This window comes from Thalassophryne amazonica, chromosome 5, assembly GCF_902500255.1.
Source record: "Thalassophryne amazonica chromosome 5, fThaAma1.1, whole genome shotgun sequence".
Lineage (NCBI taxonomy): Eukaryota > Metazoa > Chordata > Actinopteri > Batrachoidiformes > Batrachoididae > Thalassophryne > Thalassophryne amazonica.
In genome coordinates this window covers 26683331-26708454 of record NC_047107.1, presented here as the reverse complement: position 1 = coordinate 26708454, position 25124 = coordinate 26683331, and the positions used below count along the sequence as shown (strand labels likewise).

The following is a 25124-nucleotide window of genomic DNA, read 5'->3' as shown; positions in this document are numbered from 1 at the left end:
AACACGTACTGTGTTTGGACAGACATAGGCTAACAACTGCCCACTGTGACGCGCGTGTGTCTGCTTGCTGTCATCACATGGACATACACAAAAACATATATCGCTGTTGCAATGGGCTGCAGCGAGCGCACGCATGCCGCGCACATTGACAGGCTACCTGAGATAGTCAGATCATAACACGCAGCAGGCAATCTGAATGTCACGTAACCCACGTGAGCTCTGTTCCACATGACACGGTGTCAGTCCTGTGGTGCGCTGTCCACAAGACACGCCTGTCGGGCAGAACACGTGCTCGGTCGGGGCTGGCTGGACACACTGCCAGCAGATGTGGACATGATAAGAGCGCACTGCTTCTCAATCATGTGTGACCATGGGTCATCTACAGAGGAACAAATGGTTTGTACTCGTATTGTTCGCTTGATAAGAGGGATTCAATAAAATGCGGTGTTTTCATATGGTGTGTGTGGTTTTATTTATTTATTTATTTAATATGTCAATGTTCTTTTTTGATATCAGGCATTTTCCGGCACCTTTCACAGGACAGCGATGGTAGCTCAGTGGTAAAGTTTCTGGCTAGCAATCAGAGCTTTTGGCAAGTGCAGGTTCGAATCCAGTGGGTGTCATGTATTTTATATATTTTCAGAGCAGCTGCACGATGTGTAAGCATATCATGCAGCTACTTGCACTGTGTTCCCACGTGCACGAACAGTTGCAGCGACATCGTGCATGCCTGCCTGTCAGTGTGATGTTTGTAGTTCACGCATACGAGCTGTTCTGCCGTGAGTCACCCAGATTTGTACTTATTCGTACTATGTGTGAAGGGGCCCTAAAGCATGTCCACACAAAACAAGGCTGGACCAAATGTGGTCCATAGGGCTGCAAAATAGCTGCCCTGATTCAGGTACTACACAACAGCTTAGGTATGTACAACAAAATCATCACACAGATCACAATAATCACAAAGATTTACACTTTTTAAATGACTTTGATGTCTGGTGTAAAACAGGAGTTATTGAGAATAAGTTTTAACACCTCCAACAAGAGCGTTGCATGACAAAAAAAAAACTGCAAAAATAAATTTGGAGGTGGAGCGTAATGTCCGACTTTTGTTATGTTGACAGGAGTCAAAAATCTTTCAAGGAGATGTGAGATTTTCATGTCTGACACCTATTAAGAGTGCCAAATCCAGCAGGATATTCAACAGTTTTTAAAGTTGTGCTGCTGTCAGCTGACTACTGGTACGATCAAATAATAGCAAAACCCAGAATCAAAGCACTGCGGATGCGCAGCAGATGATTATTGACATGCAAATTAAGGTTTATTTGGCATTATTTTTAATTGGTATTATTGACAAAATATTTCTGCTCTGGCATAGGTTCTTGTTGGCCTGGTGGCCTGCCATGCCCATCATGTCACTGAAACACTGCTATAGCTTATATCTTCTTTACAAAATAAAATAAAATACAAATAGGATTAATGGAATAAGACAGGAATATTAACCTGTTGGGGCAGACACAGATGTCATGCATGTAGAACTTGATGGCCTTGGACTGCTCCTTGTTCTTAAAATGATAATCAGCTAGAAGGTAGAAGATCTCGTTTATGATTGGAGGAGTAGGAGCACATCCCTCTGGAAGGCATGGGGCCTGAAAAAGTCAACATTTGTTCAATCAGTTTTAGAAACTGCCCTGAAAACAAAGTTAAGGGTGGGCCATAAAGGCCAAATAGCAAGCACAATATGAAAGCGTATTCATTTATTTAGCAAAACCACAAAAATCCACAAGTCTAATAAAGCTTTTTGCATGGGAGCATTCAGGCTGTGTGGATTTTTGTGGTTTTGATCTGTTCTTTCTGATCCAGCGCGCCATTTTTATACATTTCAGATGTGCGTATCTTTTTTGTATTATTCATTTATTTTGCACCTACAGCATGACTCACTTACGCCTTCACTTGCCGTGTGGGTCCACTGACTGACCTTTGGCGTCATGCCCTCGATGTAGGCTGCCACTTCATCCATGCTGAGGGTGGGAGTGTTACTAAGGGGGGCGATGGCAGTGAACCTCCTCAGCAGATTGGCCAAGTCCGCAGACACTGTGCTCGTCTTGTAGCTGTCAAACTCAGGCAGTGACTTCGGTTTAAAATACTGAAACATGAAGAGTGCATCACTCCACAGCAACTCAACCTGTAGATAAAAACCAGTTTAGCAGAAAATAGTGTCGTGATTTATTATGTTTCAGTGTAACACAATATCAAATTAAAACTGTAACAAAAAGGTCCTCCAGGGGACTCGCACCTACAAGCAACTGACTCATGATAATATGAATCACACCTAGTGGCTAGATGAATGTATTTCAAAAATACAAGGACCAGTAGCATTAATCACAGAGCTTAGAGCCATGAGTCATCACAATGGCGTTTAACAAAATAAAATTTACCATGACAGATGCACATGTCCTTGTGTGTCGGTTGGATCTGAACACAGATCACGCAGTGGACGCACAGTTTTGATAGCGCTCAGACACTCACACACGTACAGACCTATTTTAGTATTAAGTCCATGGTTTAACAACGTAGGTTCATTATCTTGGGAGGTGTCGAGGTCTTGCTCATATTGACTGTGGTGAGAAGGAGGGTGTAAAAAGAAAAAGAGACTAACAGCTCTGGTGATGAAATTTGGAAAGCGATCCTTGTTAAGAGCTGTGATCCACGCAACATGCATACAAAGAAGTGACGAGTGATGATGTGTCTCCCATCGAGTTAAAGCAGTGGTCTCCAAACTATTCCAGAAAGAGCCGAGAGGGTGCAGGTTTTCTTTGCAGCCACTGACTTCAGCAGGTGATTTCACTGATTAACCTCACTTGGAGCAGGTCGGATGAATTCATCAGTGAAATCACCTGCTGGAGTCAGTGGCTGCAAAGAAAACCTGCACCCTCTCGGCTCTTTCTGGAATAGTTTGGAGACCACTGAGTTAAAGGATGAGAAGGCAACAGGCCATGAGTCTTCATATGACAACAAAGACCGACTGCTGAGGCACAAGATTCCCTGCAGATGTTGCACAGGAAGATGTCTCCAGAGGTGCACCCTGCTTGCACCACTCTCATTTGTTTTTGATAGTCAGTGTTCTCTTATGTTCAAAAGCCTTCTATACCGACAGCAGAGGTTCTCTGGGATTCCACCGACTTCCCAATACAGTAGAAGGTGTAGCCTCCACCAACTTCTTCCTTCGTCTCTTGAAAGTAGTAATAACAAGAGCAATCAGAGATTTCTGATGTCTGCCAAGGGTTGACAAGGACACAAAATAAAAGATATGTGATTCACATCGTGACCCGGACTTAAACTGGATCCAGATTCCATAATACAAGGCAATAATTTCATATAGATCCAGAATGGTCCAACTAATTAAGATGCTACAATCTGATATTTAATTCACAAGCTGAAACAAAACAGTGTCTTCTGGATCTTGGTTTTACATTGTGATGTCATATGTTTCTGCTGCAGAACCTGCATATTGATCCAGATCACATCCAATACTAACAGGGTCTTCCTTTGTACAACAGCCACATGTGATTTAAATTTTGTCAAGATCCATCAAGCAGATCTGAGATCATGCTCGAAATGGTGAAAATTTCAGAAATGATCCAGAATCGGGATCTTGATTCCAATCAACTCCAAAATTGAACTGGGTCTTCCATGGCCTAATATCTATCTGTGGTGAAAATTTCGTCAAAATTTGTGCAGTAGTTTTGGCATAATCCTGCTGACAGACAAACAGAGACAAATAAATGCTGATGATATTGCGTCCTTGGCAGACGTAATAATAATATTCAACAGTTGTGTGTCACTAATGTTTGGTTTGTGCTCACACTTCATGTGGTTGTGCAGAGTCAGCCCTGCGCCATAAAATAAATAAATAAATACTTTCGGAAATCTATCTGTTGGAGGCTTAACATAAAACATCCTTTGAATCAGCAGCGTGACTGAGCACTCACTCCACAGAAAACTGGACTCATCATTATTTTGTATTTTCCCTGTGTGTTCTGTGGCATGGTCCCAGTTATGCAAGTCAGTCCAGACCTGCGTCAGTAGGCCCACCATGGGCATGGTTCAAAGCACTCACAAACCAGGCTTTGTGGTTGTAACACACTCGTTCACGCAAAACCAATAATGCCACTGCAAGCAATTTTAAAGCTGCTCTGTTGGGTATCGTAGTGCTCTCTGTTATGAACTCTGTTCCTATTCAATTTCAATTTTCAATTTATATAGCGCCAAATCACAGCAAGGTTGCCTCAAGCGCTTCACACAACTAAAGTCTAACCTTACCAACCCCCAGAGCAACAGTGGTAAGGAAATACTCCCTCTGAGGAAGAAGCCTCAAGCAGACTAGACTCAAAGGGGTGACCCTCTGCTAGGCCATGCAACAGACACAAATTACAAGACAAGTCACAAAACAAACATACAGGAAATGTTGACGGTGCACAGGACGGTTTCCGGAACAAATACCACACCCATCTCTTGATGGAGGCACACCTCAAACAGAAAAAAAAAAAAAAAAAAAAAAAAAAAAGCAGAATCAAGCAACAGAAAGACAACAAATACAGCGTAATTTGTCAGCATTAACCAACAAGAAAAACAGAAGAAATACTAAGGTGATTGCCAGCCACTAGCCCTAAGCTTCACTAAAAGACCCAGAATTTAGATAAAGTTGAGGCCGTAGCCCGCTCCGTTTCCTAATAAAATGAATTAAAAGAGTAAAAAGCATAGTAACATACTAGCTATGCTAGCCATACGAAAGGGAAAATAAGTACGTCTTAAGTATGGACTTGAAAGCCTCCACAGAATCTGACTGTTTTATTGATGCTTGGAGATCATTCCACAGAACAGGGGAACGAGAAAGCTCTCAGAAAGTTCTGTGACCCACAGACTTTTTATTCACGCTAGGGACACAAAGTAGTCCTGCACCCTGAGAACGCAAAATCCGGGCCGGGAGGTAGGGTTTAATTAGGTCAACTAGGTAGGGAGGTGCCAGTCCATGAATAATTTTATAGGCTAGTAGCAGAACCTTAAGGGCCCTGTCCCACTGGCATTTAGGAGGATTTGCGTATGGTTTGCGCATAAAATTGGCCCATATTCGCCAAACATCCGCAATATCCGTGTAACACGCCTGTATGAGTCGGCCGTCATCCGAACACACCCGTGATCATCTGCAGAGGCACGCATGTCCGCAGCCAGGATTTTTGAGCTGTTCAAAAATCTGGATGCGGATAATATCCGGCTTACATACTTCATATATACTCAAATCATACACAATACACACGCACTCTATGCGCTGTATATCTGCCGTTAACCGCTGATATCCGCAACTGACAGGGATTTGCGGCTTGGCAGCGGACTGGGACAGTGTGTAAAACAGATATATATATTGCCTATCATGTCCACATCACAAACTAAAATATGATGTAGCGAATGCATATAGACTGGCCATGAATAAAGTGTTTTTATTACATCTGCTTTGCGGACAATCTGTGAATGCATAACAAACATGTTACGTAAACCCAAAGTGCTATATGTGGCAGAAAGCGACATACCTGCCAGTCAGTGCCGGTCCGGCTGTGTAAATCCACAAAGACGTAATAGTTGCTGCAATCCAGGACTATTATTTAACACCAACAAAAGGAAGAGTTGCTGTTATAGCCACAACTCACGCTGAAGTCTGTTTTCGGTGACAAAAAAAACAACAACACCGTCTCACACTCCGAGCGGCTTCCCCCCTCCCGCTCCCCAAACTCATGAACAGTTAACCCTCACATGACAAAATGAACATCGACTCTGTGATCAACTTGTCCAAGTCCAGCAAATGCTCCAGAGTCTGTATTGTTGGTGTGAATAGTGATGCCGATGGCCCGAGTGCGCTTCTTTTATGACCGCAATGCAGATGCCGTGCACGCGCAACGTGCGCGATTCATTCATAATACACCCGTAATACTGCCGTGATAATCTCAATGTGTCGGATCAGTTTCCTCACTACATGCGTTATATACTGTGATTGTTCATCATATATCTGTGATTGTTCATCATATATTCACTATATATTATTAATATATCTGTAATTCATACTGGGACATTTGTCATTTTTGGTCATTTTTGTTGCGGACGACAACGAATGCCCGTACTTTGTATACTCAATTCATGCGCAATTAATCCTTTCCCCAGTGGGACAGGGCCCTAAAATATGATCTCACTGAGACAGGAAGCCAGTGAAGAGATGCCAAAAAGGATGTAATGTGGTCAAACTTTCTGCTTTGTGTCAAAAGTCTGGCAGTAGCATTTTGAACCAATTGGAGAGCCCTAATGCTGGACTGCGGTAAACCAGAAAATAGAACATTGCAGTAGTCAAATCTAGAAGAGACAAACGCACGAATCAGGGTCTCAGCATCAGCCATAGACAGGTTGGGATGAATCTTCGCTATATTTCGCAGGTGGAAGAAAGTAGTCCTCCTAATATTTCTAATGTGGAGGTCAAAGGGCAATGTAGGATCAAAAATTACCCCAAGGTTCCTCACTTTGTCCGTGTGATGTATGACACACGAGCCTAGGCTAAGCGTTAACTGGTCAAATTGATGTCTCACTGGACCAAGAACCATCATTTCAGTCTTATCAGAGTTTAAAAGTAGGAAGTTGCTAGACATCCAGCTTCTCACTGATGCAACGCAATCTTCTAAGGATTTTATGTGGATGAGATGACCAGCAGATTTCGGCATGTATAACTGAGTATCATCAGCATAGCAGTGAGAGCTAACCCCAAAATGCCGCAATATGCTCCCAAGGGATGCTATATAAAGGGAGAAAAGCCCAAGAGTGGGCCACCGGTCCTTAAACAGTTTTGTTGGTATCGGATCAAATAAGCAGGTTGTGCTTTTTGTAGACGTTACGTGTTTTGTCAGCACACCTAGTGAGATACTATCAAATTCTGTAAATCTAGGTAATACCTCAGTAATGGCACCCACCTCAATAGCAGGGTGTAGTGGCTGGGTTAAGGCATGCTGGGATATGTTTAACCTAATGTCTTCTATTTTATTCTCGATGTAATCCAGGAAATCTTGTGCTGTACAAGGAGAGTGACTACAGGCCAAGTTCTTGTTTTCCACTGTGTCAAACAAGAACTTTGAGTTATGCTTGTTTTTGTTGATCAAATCAGAGTAATAGGTCCGCTTTGTAGCCAGTAGTGCATGCTTATAGCCTCAGATAGCATCACGCCATGCAAGGTGGAATAATTCTAATTTTAAACTATGCCATTTCCATTCTAGACCTCTAGCCTTATGCTTGAGGTCACGCAAGTAGTCATTCATGGTGAGATTTTTTTTTAACTTGCGACCCAATTATGACATATCTACAAGACAAATATGTCGGAATGAAGTGTGAAAAAACTGTTTCAGGGTGTGTTGCACACTGTAGTATGTCATCTAGATAGGTTTACCCCTGTAAACCGACCCAATATAGGTCGGTTTAAATGCCATCTGTCATGAGTGACGCCTTCGTTACATGGTATTTCCAGTACAAAATGCTTTTCTTGTAGATTCTACATGATGCAGCTTTGTTTCAGTTTCAATCTTCAGCCATCATCACTCTGGCTTCTCTCTTTCATCTTTCATCGTCAAAACTGTACCCCTTATAAAGTTGTACTCTTTTATTTTTTTTTTACTTTTGAAATAATAGATAATGGTTTTGTATGCCTTCCTCATTACAGGGGAAGAAAAAAAAAAAAAAAACACAAACACCATGAGCAGTGTGACTTTTTGAAACATCAAATTGTTTTACCTGTGGGGTGGAGTGATCCTCTAGGTATCGGGCCTTGCTCTTCTTACTGGGATAGGCATACAGACAGAAAAAGCACTGCTCCAAGGCCACCTCCAGCTCCTCTTTGTAGGGATGGGAATCACTATTGGATAAGGCTGAAAACTCCTTTTGCAAAACTTGAACCTACACCATATATGGAAAACAGTTCTAACATAATAAAAGGCTTGTTTTATGAAAAAGTGTACTGCAAATATATGAAATGGAAAATTTCGTATTGCTTCAATCCCTGGCTTCAAATCAAAAGAAAAATTTGAGCTTCATAATGCATATATCATGAACACCAGGGACAAGATTTGCTAAGCACTCACATAGAACTTGAGCAGTGAACCATTTGAATTGCAGCACCAAGAGCGACGGCCAAGATATTCATGGGCTGTATTCAGAAGCATCAGGGATGAAGGCAGCAGGGAAGCGTCTAAGTCATCTATAAACAAGATTTGACAGGGTCACTCCAAGTGTAATTACCACCAAGGCATAAAAACCAAAGGAAAACTATTCCATCAAAACAAGAACCAAACAAACCTTCATCATCACCTACGGACACATGATGTCGGAGCATACAGTCAAATGCAGCTTCTTCGTGTTTTATGATGCGATACAAAATAATCCAAGGAAGAATTGAGAAGAAAAATGGCTCTTTGGGATCATCAGAAATGGCCATGCTAAGATCAATCAGCTGGAAACAAAAGATCAAAAACACATTATAATTTGCTTCTCCTTAGACAATCATTTGTTGTGCAAAGACTAGTGCTGTCTTTATTGTACTTCTAACCTGAATGAGGTTGTTAGCCAGTCTGGCTGTACTTGCGAAGTGAGGAACATTTCTTAGAAGCTCTGAGTCCTCACTGAAACAGACCTCGATGCCATCCAGCAACTTTCCAATAACGCTGACCCATTCATCTTTGGCAGATGGAGAGCTGTTTGGTTCAGCGTTGAGCTTCTGCAGGGCTTCATTCAGAGCTAGCTCACTGCATTCCAAACACTGCTGGTAGTCATGTAGCTTCAACAGTGAGTTCTATGTCACAGTGTTTTAAGGCACAGAATGACAAGCGTTCACCACCACATACGGAAATATTATGAAATTCTCATGTGATCAGTGTTGCCAGATTGGGCTGTTTTGAATTTTGTTTTGTGGGTAAAAATGCAATTGGGCAAGTGAACAGAATTTAGGCAGGTTTGAGATGTTTTTTAAATACATGTTTAATGCGAAACAAAACCCAAAAGTACATAAACTCTGCTGCAGTTGGCTGAAGCAGCCTCCTCCCACTCCAGTACATTCACGTTATCTTTTAGTCTGTTCTGTAAAATTCTCACACATATTGCTTGCTATCAGTCTGTAAAAGTATGTTCCTTCAGCTTCTCCTTTTTTTCCCATTCAGGGTCACCAGATCAAAGTTTTACGCCAGATGTCCTTTCTGACCCACTCATCACGTGGCAGTGGTGGCCTTGAACCAAAAGCCTTCTGCTCTGGAAACAAGCACATTAAACACTTTGGCCACCACCCCTGCTATCAGTCTGTAAATCCCAATAGTTATGAAGTAGTCAGTCATAGCCCACAGAAATAATAATTTAAATTTTTTAGTGAATTAACTGCTATGCATAAAAGCGCAGTGAGCGCACTGAATGCATTGTGATAGTGGAAGGGGTACGATATCCATTTAAATAGTCATTACCTATTGCCTTCATATGACAAGCAGTGTTTGGTCCAGTTTTTTTTTTTTTAATCCAAACTGCTGTTTTCCATAGGGAGGTGCTTTAACATTGTAGTTTTAAGTTGAGAACCGCTTATCCGTTAGCCACATGACATCATCAGATCCTATGTGGCTGCTGTGGGTTGTTGCTGCATTAAAATTTTGTACAGATGCACCTGTACACAAATACAGTAACACTATGGTCAGCAAAGCAGTTACTCATAGTTTTGGCACTGTGGGCAGATGCAACGTCCTGCCGGAAAAGGAAATCACAATCTCCATAAAGCTTATCAGCAGATGGAAGCATGAAGTTCTCTAAAACTTGCTGGTAGACAGCTATGTTGGCTCTGAACTTGATAAAACACAATGGGCAAACACCAGTAGGCTCTGTGGCTCTTCACTTCCTCCAGTCTCTGGGACCTTGATTTCCAAATGAAATGCAAAATTTACCTTCATCTGAAAAGCAGACTTTGGCCCAAGCAATGGTCCAGTCTTTCACATCCTTTGCCCTGGTAAAACACTTCTGACTTCTAGTTCAGGAGTGAGTTGACACTTGTAGCCCATTTCCTGGACACATCTATGCCTGATGGTTCTTGATGCACTGACTCCCACCTCAGTCCACTCCTTGTGAAGCTCCCCTAAGTTCTTCAATCGGGATTGTATGACAAGCTTCTGAAGGCTGTGGTCATCCCTGTTGCTCGTGTGCCTTTTCTGACCACACTTTCCCCTTCCAGTCAACTTTCCATGAATATACTTGGATGCAGCACACTGCAAACAGCTAGTCATTTCAGCAATAACCCTCTGTGGCTTACCATCCTTGTGGAGGATTTCAATGGTAACTGGTAAATGGACTGCATTTATATAGGCCTTTTCATCTGCATCAGACGCTCAAAGCTCTTTACACATCAATGCCTCACATTCACCCCGATGTCAACATGCCGCCATGCAAGGCACCCACTACACACCGGGAGCAACTAGGGATTTAGGACCTTGCCCAAGGGCCCTTAGTGATGTTCCAGTCAGGCTGGGATTTGAACAGAGGATCCTCTGGTCTCAAGCCCAACGCTTAATCACTAGACCACCACCTCCCCTATGTCAATGAGTATCTTCCGGACAATGGTCAACTTAGCAGTCTTTCCCATGATTATTGCTGTGTGTACTGAAGCAGACTGAGAGATTCATGGTATTTATACTGCATGAACAATGAATCGGTCAAACCTGAAATGAAATATTCTAATATTTTGAGATGCATTTTTATTTTTTTATTTATTTATTGAGCTGTAGGCCACAATTATCAAAATGTAAATTTAAAAAAATGCTTGAAACATTTTGATTTCTATGTAATGAATCTAGAATATATAAAGTTTTTATTCTGAAATATGTGACAAAAAAAAATCAATTTTTCATAATATTCTAATTTTCTGAGAGGCAGTCAAACTACTGAACAAAATATTGATCAAATATTTTTGGCGGGTTTGTGAGTGTTTTGGCAATTTATGAAGAGCTTTTGGGCTCAAAAGCATCAACTGTATCTGGCAGCACTGCATGTGATAAAGACTCGGGTGAGATTGCACCAATAAACTGCAGCATATCTATACCTGCAGAAGCATCAACTGAGCAGGTCGTTCTGGTGTAGAGTTTACAAATTCCAGTGGTTTACTTCTGCTTCCATAATTGAGAGTGGGCTGGAGAAGGCGCACAACAGACTCAAAGTCTGCAGACTCAAAGAGGCGCTGAATCTCCTCGACAGACTGACAACGCTCCAGAGACTTCAGCCTCTTCTCAATCTGTCAACAGCAAAGGAAGGCAGCACACACATGAAACTCAGCCAACACAGCAAGAGGCTTCTAGAAGGATTTGCTTTGGTCTTACCCACCAGTTCACTTACGCACAGGTCTGTCACAGTCATTACTGTACTGACTTATCTACTACCACTGCAAGACTATAGCGCAGCGTCTAAGCTGAATGAACAGACAAACATAAGCTGAAGCACATTTTACATCAGCCTGGTACCATCTTGTCTTGCTCTGTTTCACTCCAGGCAGCTCTGCTCTGCATGTGCGCACACGCACACACACACAAAGCAACAGCAAGCCAGTGACAATGAATCAACTGAACTGAAGCTAACATACATCTTCAACCGCTTGGATCACCACCAAGGTATTTTTCACTTTTTGGGGGGTTCTGCACTATATGACCCTCAATTCATATCATGACACACTATCGCATTGGTGATGACTTGGATACTGGTGTACCAACAGTGGCCAATGTTGTTGTGTGGGTAGAGTTTTCTGTTCCTTTAATTTGGGAAGAGAAAGAAAAAAATCCCCTACTTTCTACTGCCATCTAAAGCCTATTAAACAGACCAGTAACTTTCAAATGATCAAACAAACTGAACTCCCCCAATTCAAACTGTTTTTACATCCAGTTCCTCACCCAGAGCTTCCTGAAGTCCCTCATTATTGCTTGTCACGCTCATGAATAGTTTTGGCAGTGAATAAGAAGATAATCCAATGATTCCTATGTAGTTCGTTACAAAGCACTCCACAGTTCCTGTGTGAAAACATTTTGAGTCTAAGCTTAATGAGAAAAGTAAAACAATTAATAATAAAGGGGCAGATATGTCAATTTTGCTTGAGTGTAATATCCCCCCCCACACACACACACATTACATTTTTGTTTTAGGTGTGGGGTTTTGTTTTATTCATTTTAGCCATTTGAAAGTGTTTTCAACATTCAAATTTCAATGTCTGAATATTTACAAGAATCAACAGTTCAGTATTTAAACGACAATAATACTGCTTGTCATAATTATGTATAGGATAAAAGGTTTTCCAAGAAAGGGAGTTATCCTAACACCCCCTACGTAATGACCAATTTATGTACTGCTTTGTTGATATCAGAATGAATAATATCTCAAATTTGGAATTGGTAACCAGGGTTCCCACAACTTTTTTTTTAATAAATCCCCAAATTCAAGTACTTTCAAGTTCTAATTCAAATTCAGGGGCCAGTCTGAGGTGAGATAGCAAGGGTAGCTACTTTTTCAAATTTACAATGAGACCTGTAGAATTTATGGAAGCTCAGTGACAACTACTGAAGTGAAACTTAAATTTTTTAATATTTCTGAACAGTGTTGTGTTACACTGGAGAGCAGAGGTGAGGGTCTCTTGTTTCCTCAAGCAGAGCACAGTAAAACAATGTATTGTGTGAGTAGACAATAGAAACCAATACTTATTTATCTGAAAGTTGATCCCAGTAAACCATTTATTTCATTAAATAACACAAAGAAACAATGTATGACAAATGCAGTGATCCTTACATTTTCTTTGACTTATATTTTACTGCAGACAGTATAAACTCAAGATATTTCATGTTTTGTGTCATCTGTTAATATACATCCATTCCTGCATTTAAGGCCTGTGAAATATTCCAAAAAAACAAAATCTGAGATAGGGACAATTTATTCTAAATATATGGATTAAAATCATCATTTTTGCAGCCAGTTTTCTTCAGACAAGTCAGGGGATGGATACATTAATATTTCCAAGTCACTGAATATGTCTTGGACTTCATATACCTCAATCATTAAGAAATACAAACTGTATGGTACTGTATGGTAAGAAATACAAACCATATGGTACTGTATGGTAAATCTGTCAAGAAGGCAGTTCACAAAAATCGAGTGATCATGCTGGAAGGAGACAAGTGAGGGAAGCCAGCAAGACACCCCTGAAAGAATTATTGGCTTCTGTGGTTGAGAGTGCAGAAATCGGGACTGGTGGAATATTTTGGTATGGCTTCACCTTTCACAGCTTCATGTTGGCGTGGAGTAGAGAATGATCATAAAAAGGAAAACACATCCAATCTAGGCTCAGTTTTCCCATGTTCCTTCTTGCAAACTGCAGCTGAAATTCTGCATGTTCTTTTGAAGAAAAGCCTCCCCTACACCACTTCATCACAAAGCTCCATTACTGGTGATGCAGCAGATGAAGGATGCACTATGCATATTTGATCCAACCACAAACACAGAAGCCAATAATTACTTCATAGTTGTCTTGGTGTCTTACCTCACTAGTCTCCTTCCAGCATGATCACTCGGTTTTTGAGAATAGCCTACTTGACACAACTGATGTAAATGAAGTCCATGAGATATTCAGTGACTATTTTCATTTTCTGTATCATCCCAACTTCTGATTTAGGGTTGTACAAATAGACTCACTATGATGTTTTCCTGTATTAAATTATTTTTAGAATCCAGATCCCGTGAGTTGTAGACGTTCATGTGATTGAGCAATATTCAGAAAGGGGAGAATAGAAAAGTGACTTTTTGTAACTGGATACCACCCCCCGCCCCCCAACTCGCTGGAAATGTTTTTAAAAAAACTGTATTTATTTATTTCATGTGTGTGACTTCTTTCCCAGTCATCGTAAGTCCCGGTAAAGGTGTTAATTATTTAAGGTTCCCGGTACAATGTCAAAATGGCACTCAATGAATGATTACTGTGGTCTAGTCATAAATAGCTGTGTACTGCTCAAACTGTGGCACAATCATTATAACACTATTATCCACCGACATATTAATCTGCATGGATTTCAATGTTGCTGCGTGATTGTGTAATAAACAAGGGCACATCGACAGTGGGAGAAGCATGCAGAAAAAGACTATTCCTGTCTTGCACAAATAAATTCAAGTATTTTTAATGACCCACGTCTATTTTCAAAAACATTCAAGGGCCTTGAATTTCACCCCCACCCCAAAAGAAAGAAATAAAAAATAAATACACAAGCTTTCAAGGATTTCAAAGACTCCTGGGAACCCTGGGTAACACTTTAAAAAAATTTAAGGCGCATTTAATTTCTTTCAAAGTACTAACCTCGTCCAGGGAAATTGCTGCATCTACACGTAGGTTAGGTAGGTTGATTGTGTAACATTTCTCTTCTGTAGTCTTTGGTTTTCTTTGCAACAGGCCTGTACAGACATCATAGCTCTCGAGAGCCAAGTCCATTTCTCCCTGTTAAATGATAAGCGGGAATGACCGTCAGGTCAGCTTTGGTTGAAAGGTGTTGTGATGAAACTGAAAAAGAACAGACATCATACCTGCAGAGCCAGGAATCGGGCCTTGAGCCAGTAGACACGCACCATAACATCCAGCCAATCATCTCCAAAAAGGTCTTGCTGGGAAGAACCTAAGGCCAGGAGTAACAAATCATCCTGGAAGTGTTGCCCAGGAAATTCTGAGTCAACTGCATCACTGCCCAGACTGATGCTGCTTCTTCTTGCACACACTGCACAAGGAAATTAAAGACTTTTTAAAGAAAGTGTTCCATACAAATAATTAATACTGTTCGTCATGTTTATACATGTAAAAGGCAATGCTCTCTATAGGCCAATCAGGGCAGTTATTAAGTGCTTCAGAGACACTCATCATGTTCAAGTTATCCATACTGGGTGAAATATATGCATAAAATACATTGTTCCTATGTTTTGTCAAAAACAGATCAGAAATTATGCAAATCACTAGTCCTCCCCCCACCTCCCTTCAAAGGGGATAAGACTCAGAAACATTTCTATTCTAGATTGCATTAACAACTAAACTCCCGGGCCCGTATCCACAAAGCAGCCTAAGGCTAAAAATAGCTCTCAATTATGTTATTTTAAGAAAAATCTTAAAATTCCACGAATTCTTAGACATTTGTTAGAATTTTCCCTTGGTAAGATGAAAGTTGTCTGCAAAGCACCTCAGGCCTTAAGAGAGCTCCTAAGGTGCCAAACTGGTAAGAGGAGGAGGGAGGACTTTTAAGAAACCTAAGAATGTCTTAAGCAGAGAAGATAGCAGAAAAGACAGAGAGGAAGCAGAGATATTCTCCATATGTAGGATGACAGTGAGTCATTAACATGCTATCCACTTGATCTATGTAATTATTTTGTTAATTTACCGTCTTAATGTATTTATAAATTGTTTAGGCTCTTATCATAACATACACACTATTAATACTATCATTATTTTTATTATTGGTATTATTACTATTATTTTCTTTTATGAATCCATCTATTTGACATTTTATTTTAAAATGGACCACAATGGAAATAAGTGTTTTCACTTTTTTGTGTCATGTACGTATTTACAATTATACAAGTATTATGTATTCCCGTACAAAGTCAATGTACTAAATAAACTCCCACACCAATGCTTTTAATATATAAATATTTGTGAATGAGGCACGTTCAAACATTTTCAAGCTGTGTAACAATTCATTTAATTTTGCTGGGTTTCATCATCATAACAAAGTTATCCTCACGATTACACGTCTTAACGCAGTTCAAGGTATATGATCGGTTGATTTTTCTGTCCATTCATGACTAGGAGGGTGGAGTGCATTTGTTTTGTTTTTTTTGTTTTGTTTTTTTTCTTCTCCCCTTTCTGTGACAACCAATCACAGTTCTTAGAGGACTGCGTCATACCTAGCAACGGGGTCAACCCCGCCTCCTTACAAAGATAGGAGTTCCTGTCTCCTCCTTGCTCAGAGTTGCTCTCAGACACCTGCTGGCTCACTCTTAGGCTAAGACTCCTTGCCAGGAAATTTTATGCTAAGTTAGGAGCTCTTTGAGAGGGCTTTGAGTTGCTTGGCGGATACGGGCCCAGGTTCACTGGCACTTACCAGTCTTTCCTTTGTTGTGTATCCATTGCTCCAATTGCAATTCCATACACACCAAGCTCATCGTCAACATTTCCTGCCCATGTAAGGAATACAACAATTAATTTAAAAAGTCATCAAGCATGCAAAATACAGGACCAAGTCTGAACTACAACATGGTTACCCTTTTTATTCCCATGGGAAATACTTTAAAAAACACACACACACATCTTAAAATATAAGTCTTCAACAATATACTTGTATTACAATGCAAAACCCATTAATGCAACCATAAACAAATACCTGGAATGTATAGTTTTTCCATCTATAGGCCATTTTGCTTTGGTGCATACTTAAAGGTATAGTGCCACTGGGTTTTTTTTTTTTAAGATTAGTCATAAAATAATTGTCTTTGCAACCACTATAACTTTATTTCTTAGCATTTAGATAAGGGATTCATAATATGATATTACCAATATGATAAAAATTCATGCTCTCTAGAAACAATTTAGAACTTCAACCCGAGGGGGAGAAATTCAGGGGATCAGATGCTTTGACCAGCATTTGGCAGATTTGGAAGTGATTTACAAGAAATCTTATGGATGTTAACACAGCATGGGTCACAGGTAACCTTAAAACCTCACACACGTGCACACGTGCTTCCTCCTGTAGTTAGTCTGCATGATGGCGCAAAAGGAAAAGACAATATTCACTATGGAATCACCCCCGCCCCCCAAAATTAAATTGTCCTCTTCATTAAAATGAGCTGTGACTTCACAACATGTTACAAAATAAACCTACATTATAATGCTTGGATTTCAGTAGAAACAAAATTTTCTCAATTTTGTGAAATTTAAAACACCCTATAACTTTAATGTGAGAAGAGTGTTTGTCTTCCACAAGAACAGGAAACAAGAACCACTAAAACCTCCAAAGCAATTCAAAATGGTAAGAGGTTTTCTTGTCACTTACACGAATATGTCGGTTGCTACAGTCCCGAAGCAGAGGGTTCGGCAGACCACAGCTGTGTTTCCTCCAGGTCTGATAGACCTCTAATACCACAACTGTGAGGCCCCGAGGCCAATCCTCCATGAACTTCTGGCCCACTACTTTCAGATACTGCATCTTCAGGTCCAATATGCCACCATTGGCCATATTATTGAGGAGGAAGCTATGAACATCCCGTTGTTCTACAAATGGAAAGCAAAGTTTGCAAATGTGACTGAAACAGAAAGAACGCTGATTATTGAATTTACTGTATTCGCCCGTCAGAGCACCCAGGACTCTCCACGCAAAATTCTGCTTCAAGAGGTTGTGGGCCAATGCAGGAGCATGGCCAATATCATGTTCGTCGGAATACCTATATCAACAAATAAAAATAAATCATAAGAAACTCACCTGTTTGTGTCCAATTTTTGTCCTTTTCTCATCATTAAATTGTAATTTTGGGTGGACATTTAACCAACTTTATTCAAAAAAGGGGGTGAGCTGATCTTCAGCCCTGGGCCCTCTGATGAGTGAATACAGCATGACAGAAGGCATGACAAACCTGATTCCATGTATTCAACTGAGTCTAATGGCAAGCAACTCCCGTGGAGAGACAGCATGTCACTGTGTGCGTCACACTGCGTCTCAAGATTACTCAGACTCTCATCATCATTATCCGGATCAAACTTCTTTAGCCTAAGAGAAATCAAAAATGTTGCTTAAAAACACAATTATGACACTAGGTATTTTACATCTATCTTTGTGCAGGAATTTACCTGGAAGGCAGATACTTGAAAAGCAGCTCTTGAAAATCAATCTTCTCTTCCTTCTTGCATTTTGTATTACGAACACGCGCTGAGCGCCGCTTAGCTGTCTCTGCGATGTCCTCCATCGTACGTTTCCTTTTAGGAGCTTTCTTCACTTTTTCTGTCAGCGAAATGTCGATGACTGTAGCTGTCCATATGGTGCATGTTCAAGAGAAGATTTCATTCCAAACATTAGCTTTAAAGCTGTATTTACATTTGCCAAGGCTAAAATATATTATTTACATAACAGAATGTGTGTAAAATTCAACAAATAACAAACAGGCAGGGAGAGCAGCTGTGATGACCTCCACGGTTGTCTGGCTGAGAGGAACCTGCGTTTGACAGCCTGGTTGGGGCAGCACTGTCGGCTCAGGAAAAGCCACTGGAGGCAGGGAAGAGCTGGGACTGCTGCTGAGCACTGCAGTCTGGACAGTGCCAACTGGACTGCTGGGTTGAGGCAGGTTCTGGTAAAAACTGGGGTCGCTGTACTCTGACAAATCAATCCTGTGTCCCAGACTTGGACGTGGTGGCTCACATGTAGTCTGATGTCTATACATTGCAAGCAGACTTTCACCCACGTGTTTCCACCTGATACAACAATATGGAATTAATTCAAAAATTATTTAAAGGCCTCCGCTGTGCTTGCATCTCCAAACTATAGACACAATCAAAAAGAAAAGAACCCCTGGAGGTGTATGTACATTACAAAAAAAAAAAAATTGATGTAAAAGTCTGAAAAATGGCTATTTCATGTTATAAATTACAATACAGTACCCTGGATTTTTTTTGTTGTAGCTGACAGACATCTTTACATAAATAGTCTGGTCTCGTAATAACAACACTTTGGACTTCAAGTGCAACTGACAGGCTTTGTTATGGGTTACCTAAGAGGACTGCACATAATGTAATAAGTCCCAAATAATACACTAAAAATGCTATAAACAGACAATTTGACGATTTTACAAGATTTAAAATTTCCCGTGCACATTTCCCTATCCAAGTTCCCGCTGAAGCCACAAGGTGCATGTGACATCACTCCAGGAAGTCTTTGCTGGACCTCTGATATTGAGACACTGGACCTCTGATATTGATAAGAAAAGGCGTTGTTTACTATGGAAATATGCCTTGTACGTGCGTTGCGGCTGAGTGCTTGAATGAGAAACATGACGAGCAAAATGTGACCATTACACCAAACGGGGAGAACTACAAAATGGATCATCTAAGTTGGAGCATGTTTTTATGTGTCACTTTGTGGAAGGATGCATGCTTTCTTCTGAAATGGAAATAAAAATAACCAGAAAAAGTGTTGGCAGAAGCACTGTACGGTATTTTTCCCCGGAAAAGAGGAAACTGCATCTTGAAGATTCCAACTGAAATATCTCAGCAGTGAAAAGTCACGTTAAGTCATTTACATTTTTTTTAAAGTGTGTGTGTTTGGTTGAGAGAGAGAGGGGGAGAAAAAAAAAACAGAAGGACTGAAGTCAGATTACACACACACACCTCTGCCTTACAGATGTGTCCTGGGCTGTGACTTAAATATTGATAAAAATCAGACTGTTACACCTGCTGGTCCCCTGCCAGCCACATGTCATCTGTGGTGGTGTGCCGCTCTGGCTGCTACCTTCAGAGCAGACTCTACCCTAAGGAATAGGCTCTCTGATCTCCGATGCCCCAGCATTGAACACACAATCTGCCCATGCAGAGAGCCGGAGACAGCTGTGTCATTCTTGCTGGCAGACCCCTGCTGTCAAACACCAGATTGGACAGGACAGCACGGCTCCTGTCCACCGACTCTCCATGTGCCTCAGCATTGTTTTTTTAATATGAATGAAGATTTCTTTTACACTTGCCTGCACCAATGAGATTTATTAAAAGAAGAAAGGTGGAAATATCCCTGTTGAAATCCCTGTCTCAACGTGACTGACAGCAGGTATGAGACCATGTGCAGCCACCCTGTGCTCATGTCTGCAGTACTTGCAGGTGCGGGATGTAGTTGTCTTGACAACGTGTGTGCACACGCAGACCAGCCACAAACAGCTGAAACGAGCATGAATAGTTACAGTAGTTGATAAAACATTCTTGGCGCTGTTGTTTCTGTATGACAACATTGCTTTTCGTCCCACACATGGACGAGTCATCAGCGATATGAGGATGTTACGTGCAGCTCGTCTGAGCTTTAGTTATTGATCTGTTCAGATATCGTCAATGTTTGTGCCAGGCGTCGGACTTGGGAGGTTGGACGAAGTTGGGCGACAGTCAAACGGAATGCTGACATTACGAGAACTACGTAAACGATCAGGAACTGTCAAGACAGAAATACAGACAAATTGAGGTTGTCGTTGTGATTCGTTCACATTTTTAACATTTTGGAAATTCTGACAAAGCGCCAGCTGCACGAATGAAGCTGGACAACGGTTAAACGATGTCAACGTTAGTCCAGATTTCTTATTTCGTGTTGGCTTTGGTGTCCTTCATTAGTGCTGTTAGTACCGGGACTTTACATTCATATTGGCAAAGTCCTGGGGATTTTACGCATAATTAATATTTAATAAATATAAATGACCATTTTATATTGTCAAGCTGTTGTGAATAGGGTGAAATTCCATTTCTGTCACCTGCAGCATCAGTCAGTTATAACTGCTCCCTGTCGTCTGATCACCAAGTATAACTGCCACGTCATCTTCTCTGTTAACCTTCCAAATGTCTCTCACGTAAACATTCAAACACTGACAAAATAATGTTTTCCCCTCAGTTGCTTGTGGGGATTGACATTGTTTTGAGCTCAGCCAGCCCGCTGCACTGCTTTGATGCCACACTAAGATTCATGCATTTCAGCTACTTTTAGTAGTAGTAATGAGTTGGTTGGCAGGGGTGGTGGGCAAGTGGTTAGAACCTTAGACCTCAACAATTTTTAGAAGAGGAACTCAACCCTAAAATTTCCTTTAATTATGTAATTTTTTTAAAGTTAATTTACTGTCTTAATGTATTTAGAAATTGTTTAGGTTCCTGTTATCATATACACACACTATTATTATTATCATCATCATCAGTATTATTATTATTACTTCTTTTTTTGTCATTTTAATTTTAAATGGACCACAAGGAACCCTGAATTCCCATGGTGCATTGCAGCACAACATCCATCATTTACTGGTTAGCTAAAATCACTCATTTCTAAAAATAAATAAATAAATAATAAATACTTGTCCTATCAACTTTGTTTTCACATCCTTGACCCAAATAAGCATCCCAAACGACATATGTCAGCTCTCCCTGCTTTCTGCATGACTGAAGCCATGTAGATGCTTAAAATTTAATCTATAAGTGGTGAGCTCACCACTCAAGTGTGGTATTTCCTTTTCAGTACTATGTTTAGTACAAACCTTTAGAGGAAAAATATTGTAATTGGTTTAGGCTTTAATTTTTATATGAGGATGTTGTGTATTTATTTCTACATACGTATATATTTAAGACACAGAACTGCTGAATTTGGCATTCAAATTTCCCTTATCAATAAAAGAAAAATTCCATTATTTATGCAGTCCACTTATATGATGCATTTTTTTCCAAGTATTGGTTCAGTAACTGGTTTTTAAAAACTCTCTCTTTAGCACAATTATATAAACAATATCCAACACTGCATGAATATCAATGGATCAAGCCTAAGACACAGAAATGTCATACAGTATGCATAGATCCAGACACGTTTCACATTTCAAATAAACTCTGCAAAGTATGAAGTCAGTTCCAACAAAACCACTGGGATTGGGAAAAACAAACCAAATGTCAGAAGCACAGGAAGAGAGCACTCACGAAAGAGAGCGTATTGGTTGAACCAGGACAAGATCAGGCTTTGGTTCACGGTAAGAGAGAGCCTGCCTTCGCTTCCGTAGTTCCAGTGCCTCTTCAACAATCGATTTGGATTCCTCTTCATCTACATCCACATAGTGAATGGACATGTTGCTGCAAATAAATCACAGGACAGCACAGAGCTTCGAACCTTGCAACACTGAGCGATGTGCAGAACTGCAACTAGAGTATAAGACAGATAGACAGAGTGGATAAGAAGAGTGAGCTGGCTTCACCATTTCATGAACATCTGCATCGTGTCTCTCTTCAGGCATGGCTGCTCCTGAAAGATTTTCTCCTTTAAAACCAAGCCTTTAGTGTAACAATGATCCTTCTCTAAGGCTTTGGCAATAAAGTACAAACAATCTGGGGGAAAAAAATGATGACAATTATTTTTTCTATGCTTTTATGCTAATCACCGGCAATTGAATGAGAACAGATGCAGTGATTATAAAGATGATGTGTGACATACAGCTGTAGTCACTGAGTGTGTAGAGAATGGTTATGAGGTTATCCAGGCAGGGCCAGTGGTCCGGGTTACAATGCAATCCCTCCTCAAAAGCATGACGAGCAAGTGGAATGCGCACCAGTCGCACGGCTACCTGACCAATTTTGTACCACATGTTCACGTCTGTGGAATCCAACATAACTGCCTACGAAAAGAACAGAAAATCAAATAGAACACTCAACACTATTATTAATGTGTCCAAAACATCTTTTTAATTGAATAAAATGATCTGCATGGTTAATGGACATCAAACTGGCTATAATGTGCCTATTTTACCTCCAAGTAAAATTCCATAGCTGTCTCCAGGTCATCTCGCAATGCAGCCATACTTGCCAAGTTTTTAAAAGTGGAATATTTCAGCATCAGCCCAGGATGTTTAAGACCAACTCTCTGATCCTCTGATGGCATGGCCTAAAACATTGAAGCATACATCATAAAGCTCTTTCAGAATATGTGCAATCTTAAAGTTCTTAAGTTCTAAGAAGAGGCTCCTCTTTGTGCTACTGAATTTGAATTTTACATACAAAATCTTATTTGTTCCATGAAAACAAACACTGGTGAATCTGAGTTTAGACAGAAGCAGTGCATTTACAATTTTTGCAGGTGTACTTACAAAACTCCAAATTAAAGAACTGAAAACTTACCTCTTTAAGTAGTGGAGTTTTGAGAAGCTCATGATAGGCTTTTGCAGAGTCCTCAAACTTGTCATGTTTTTGAAGATCTAAAGCTTTATGATACAAAGCAAAAGCCTCGGCTTCCTACAAGCAAACAAGAGAAAATATATCTGACATCTTATTTAGATATTTAGTCAGTAAGATGAATGATACCGTTTCTCCTGTACCTGAGCCTCTTTTGTCTGACTCTTGTTTGTTCTCAGAGGATCCTGGGACTCATCAGCTGTGGAAGAAGCAGCATTCAATGCAGCTATGCGAATCTGTAGCAAAAAATTACAGAAAAAAAGTGAACAAAGCCTTTTGGAAAACACATGCACATGCACAACTCAAGCAGGGCCGCAACTACACTATTATTATGACTATGCCTCCACCATGGCATTGTTTTCTAATATTGTAACAGTTAAGGTCCTTGCATCCAATCTTCCATTCCAGCTTATTAATTAATCAAAAACCCAGACAGAGCTTTAATTCATTTGAAAGCTTGACTCTTAGTCTTGTCCATCCAAATTGGAAGTCCCAAAAACCAGTTTTATTTGTTGTTATCTATCGTCCTCCTGGTCATTACTGTGAGTTTCTCTGTGAATTTTCAGAACTTTTGTCTGACTTAGTGCTTAGCTCAGATAATTATAGTGGGCGATTTTAACATCCACACAGATGCTGAGAATGACAGCCTCAACACTGCATTTAATCTATTATTAGACTCAATTGGCTTTGCTCAAAATGTAAATGAGTCCACCCACCACTTTAATCATATCTTACATCTTGTTCTGACTTATGGTATAGAAATTGAAGACTTAACAGTATTCCCTGAAAACTCCCTTCTGTCTGATCATTTCTTAATAACATTTACATTTACTCTGATGGACTACCCAGCAGTGGGGAATAAGTTTCATTACACTAGAAGTCTTTCAGAAAGCGCTGTAACTAGGTTTAAGGATATGATTCCTTCTTTATGTTCTCTAATGCCATATACCAACACAGTGCAGAGTAGCAACCTAAACTCTGTAAGTGAGATAGAGTATCTCGTCAATAGTTTTACATCCTCTTTGAAGACAACTTTAGATGCTGTAGCTCCTCTGAAAAAGAGAGCTTTAAATCAGAAGTGCCTGACTCCGTGGTATAACTCACAAACTCGCAGCTTAAAGCAGATAACCCGTAAGTTGGAGAGGAAATGGCATCTCACTAATTTAGAAGATCGTCACTTAGCCTGGAAAAAGAGTCTGTTGCTCATTAAAAAAGCCCTCCGTAAAGCTAGGACATCTTACTACTCATCACTAATTGAAGAAAATAAGAACAACCCCAGGTTTCTTTTCAGCACTGTAGCCAGGCTGACAAAGAATCAGAGCTCTATTGAGCCGAGTATTCCTTTAACTTTAACTAGTAATGACTTCATGACTTTCTTTGCTAATAAAATTTTAACTATTAGAGAAAAAATTACTCATAACCATCCCAAAGACGTATCGTTATCTTTGGCTGCTTTCAGTGATGCCGGAATTTGGTTAGACTCTTTCTCTCAGATTGTTCTGTCTGAGTTATTTTCATTAGTTACTTCATCCAAACCATCAACATGTCTATTTGACCCCATTCCTACCAGGTTGCTCAAGGAAGCCCTACCATTATTTAATGCTTCGATCTTAAATATGATCAATCTATCTTTATTAGTTGGCTATGTACCACAGGCTTTTAAGGTGGCAGTAATTAAACCATTACTTAAAAAGCCATCACTTGACCCAGCTATCTTAGCTAATTATAGGCCAATCTCCAACCTTCCTTTTCTCTCAAAAATTCTTGTAAAACAGCTAACTGATCATCTGCAGAGGAATGGTCTATTTGAAGAGTTTCAGTCAGGTTTTAGAATTCATCATAGTACAGAAACAGCATTAGTGAAGGTTACAAATGATCTTATGGCCTCGGACAGTGGACTCATCTCTGTGCTTGTCCTGTTAGACCTCAGTGCTGCTTTTGATACTGTTGACCATAAAATTTTATTACAGAGATTAGAGCATGCCATAGGTATTAAAGGCACTGCGCTGCGGTGGTTTGAATCATATTTATCTAATCGATTACAATTTGTTCATGTAAATGGGGAATCTTCTTCACAGACTAAGGTTAATTA

The 25124-nt window shown here is 40.3% G+C and overlaps 1 protein-coding gene across 5 annotated transcripts in view; it reads right to left on the bottom strand.

The window, feature by feature from the left end:
• cabin1 (calcineurin binding protein 1) overlaps positions 1–25124 on the bottom strand; it is a 195300-nt gene that overhangs the window by 163792 nt on the left and 6384 nt on the right. For all 5 annotated transcript variants that reach the window (XM_034169832.1, XM_034169831.1, XM_034169834.1 and 2 more), the window contains exons 3-22: positions 23176–23268; positions 22979–23092; positions 22611–22745; positions 22299–22479; positions 22063–22192; positions 21791–21940; positions 18258–18565; positions 17948–18125; positions 17734–17867; positions 17157–17374; positions 16209–16281; positions 14647–14834; positions 14423–14560; positions 11144–11332; positions 8627–8869; positions 8377–8530; positions 8163–8278; positions 7816–7977; positions 1976–2182; positions 1501–1646 (exon numbers count right to left, since the gene is read on the bottom strand). In XM_034169832.1, the coding sequence (XP_034025723.1) occupies positions 1501–1646; positions 1976–2182; positions 7816–7977; positions 8163–8278; positions 8377–8530; positions 8627–8869; positions 11144–11332; positions 14423–14560; positions 14647–14834; positions 16209–16281; positions 17157–17374; positions 17734–17867; positions 17948–18125; positions 18258–18565; positions 21791–21940; positions 22063–22192; positions 22299–22479; positions 22611–22745; positions 22979–23092; positions 23176–23268 (3257 nt within the window). The remainder of the gene's footprint in view (positions 1–1500; positions 1647–1975; positions 2183–7815; positions 7978–8162; positions 8279–8376; positions 8531–8626; positions 8870–11143; positions 11333–14422; positions 14561–14646; positions 14835–16208; positions 16282–17156; positions 17375–17733; positions 17868–17947; positions 18126–18257; positions 18566–21790; positions 21941–22062; positions 22193–22298; positions 22480–22610; positions 22746–22978; positions 23093–23175; positions 23269–25124) is intronic.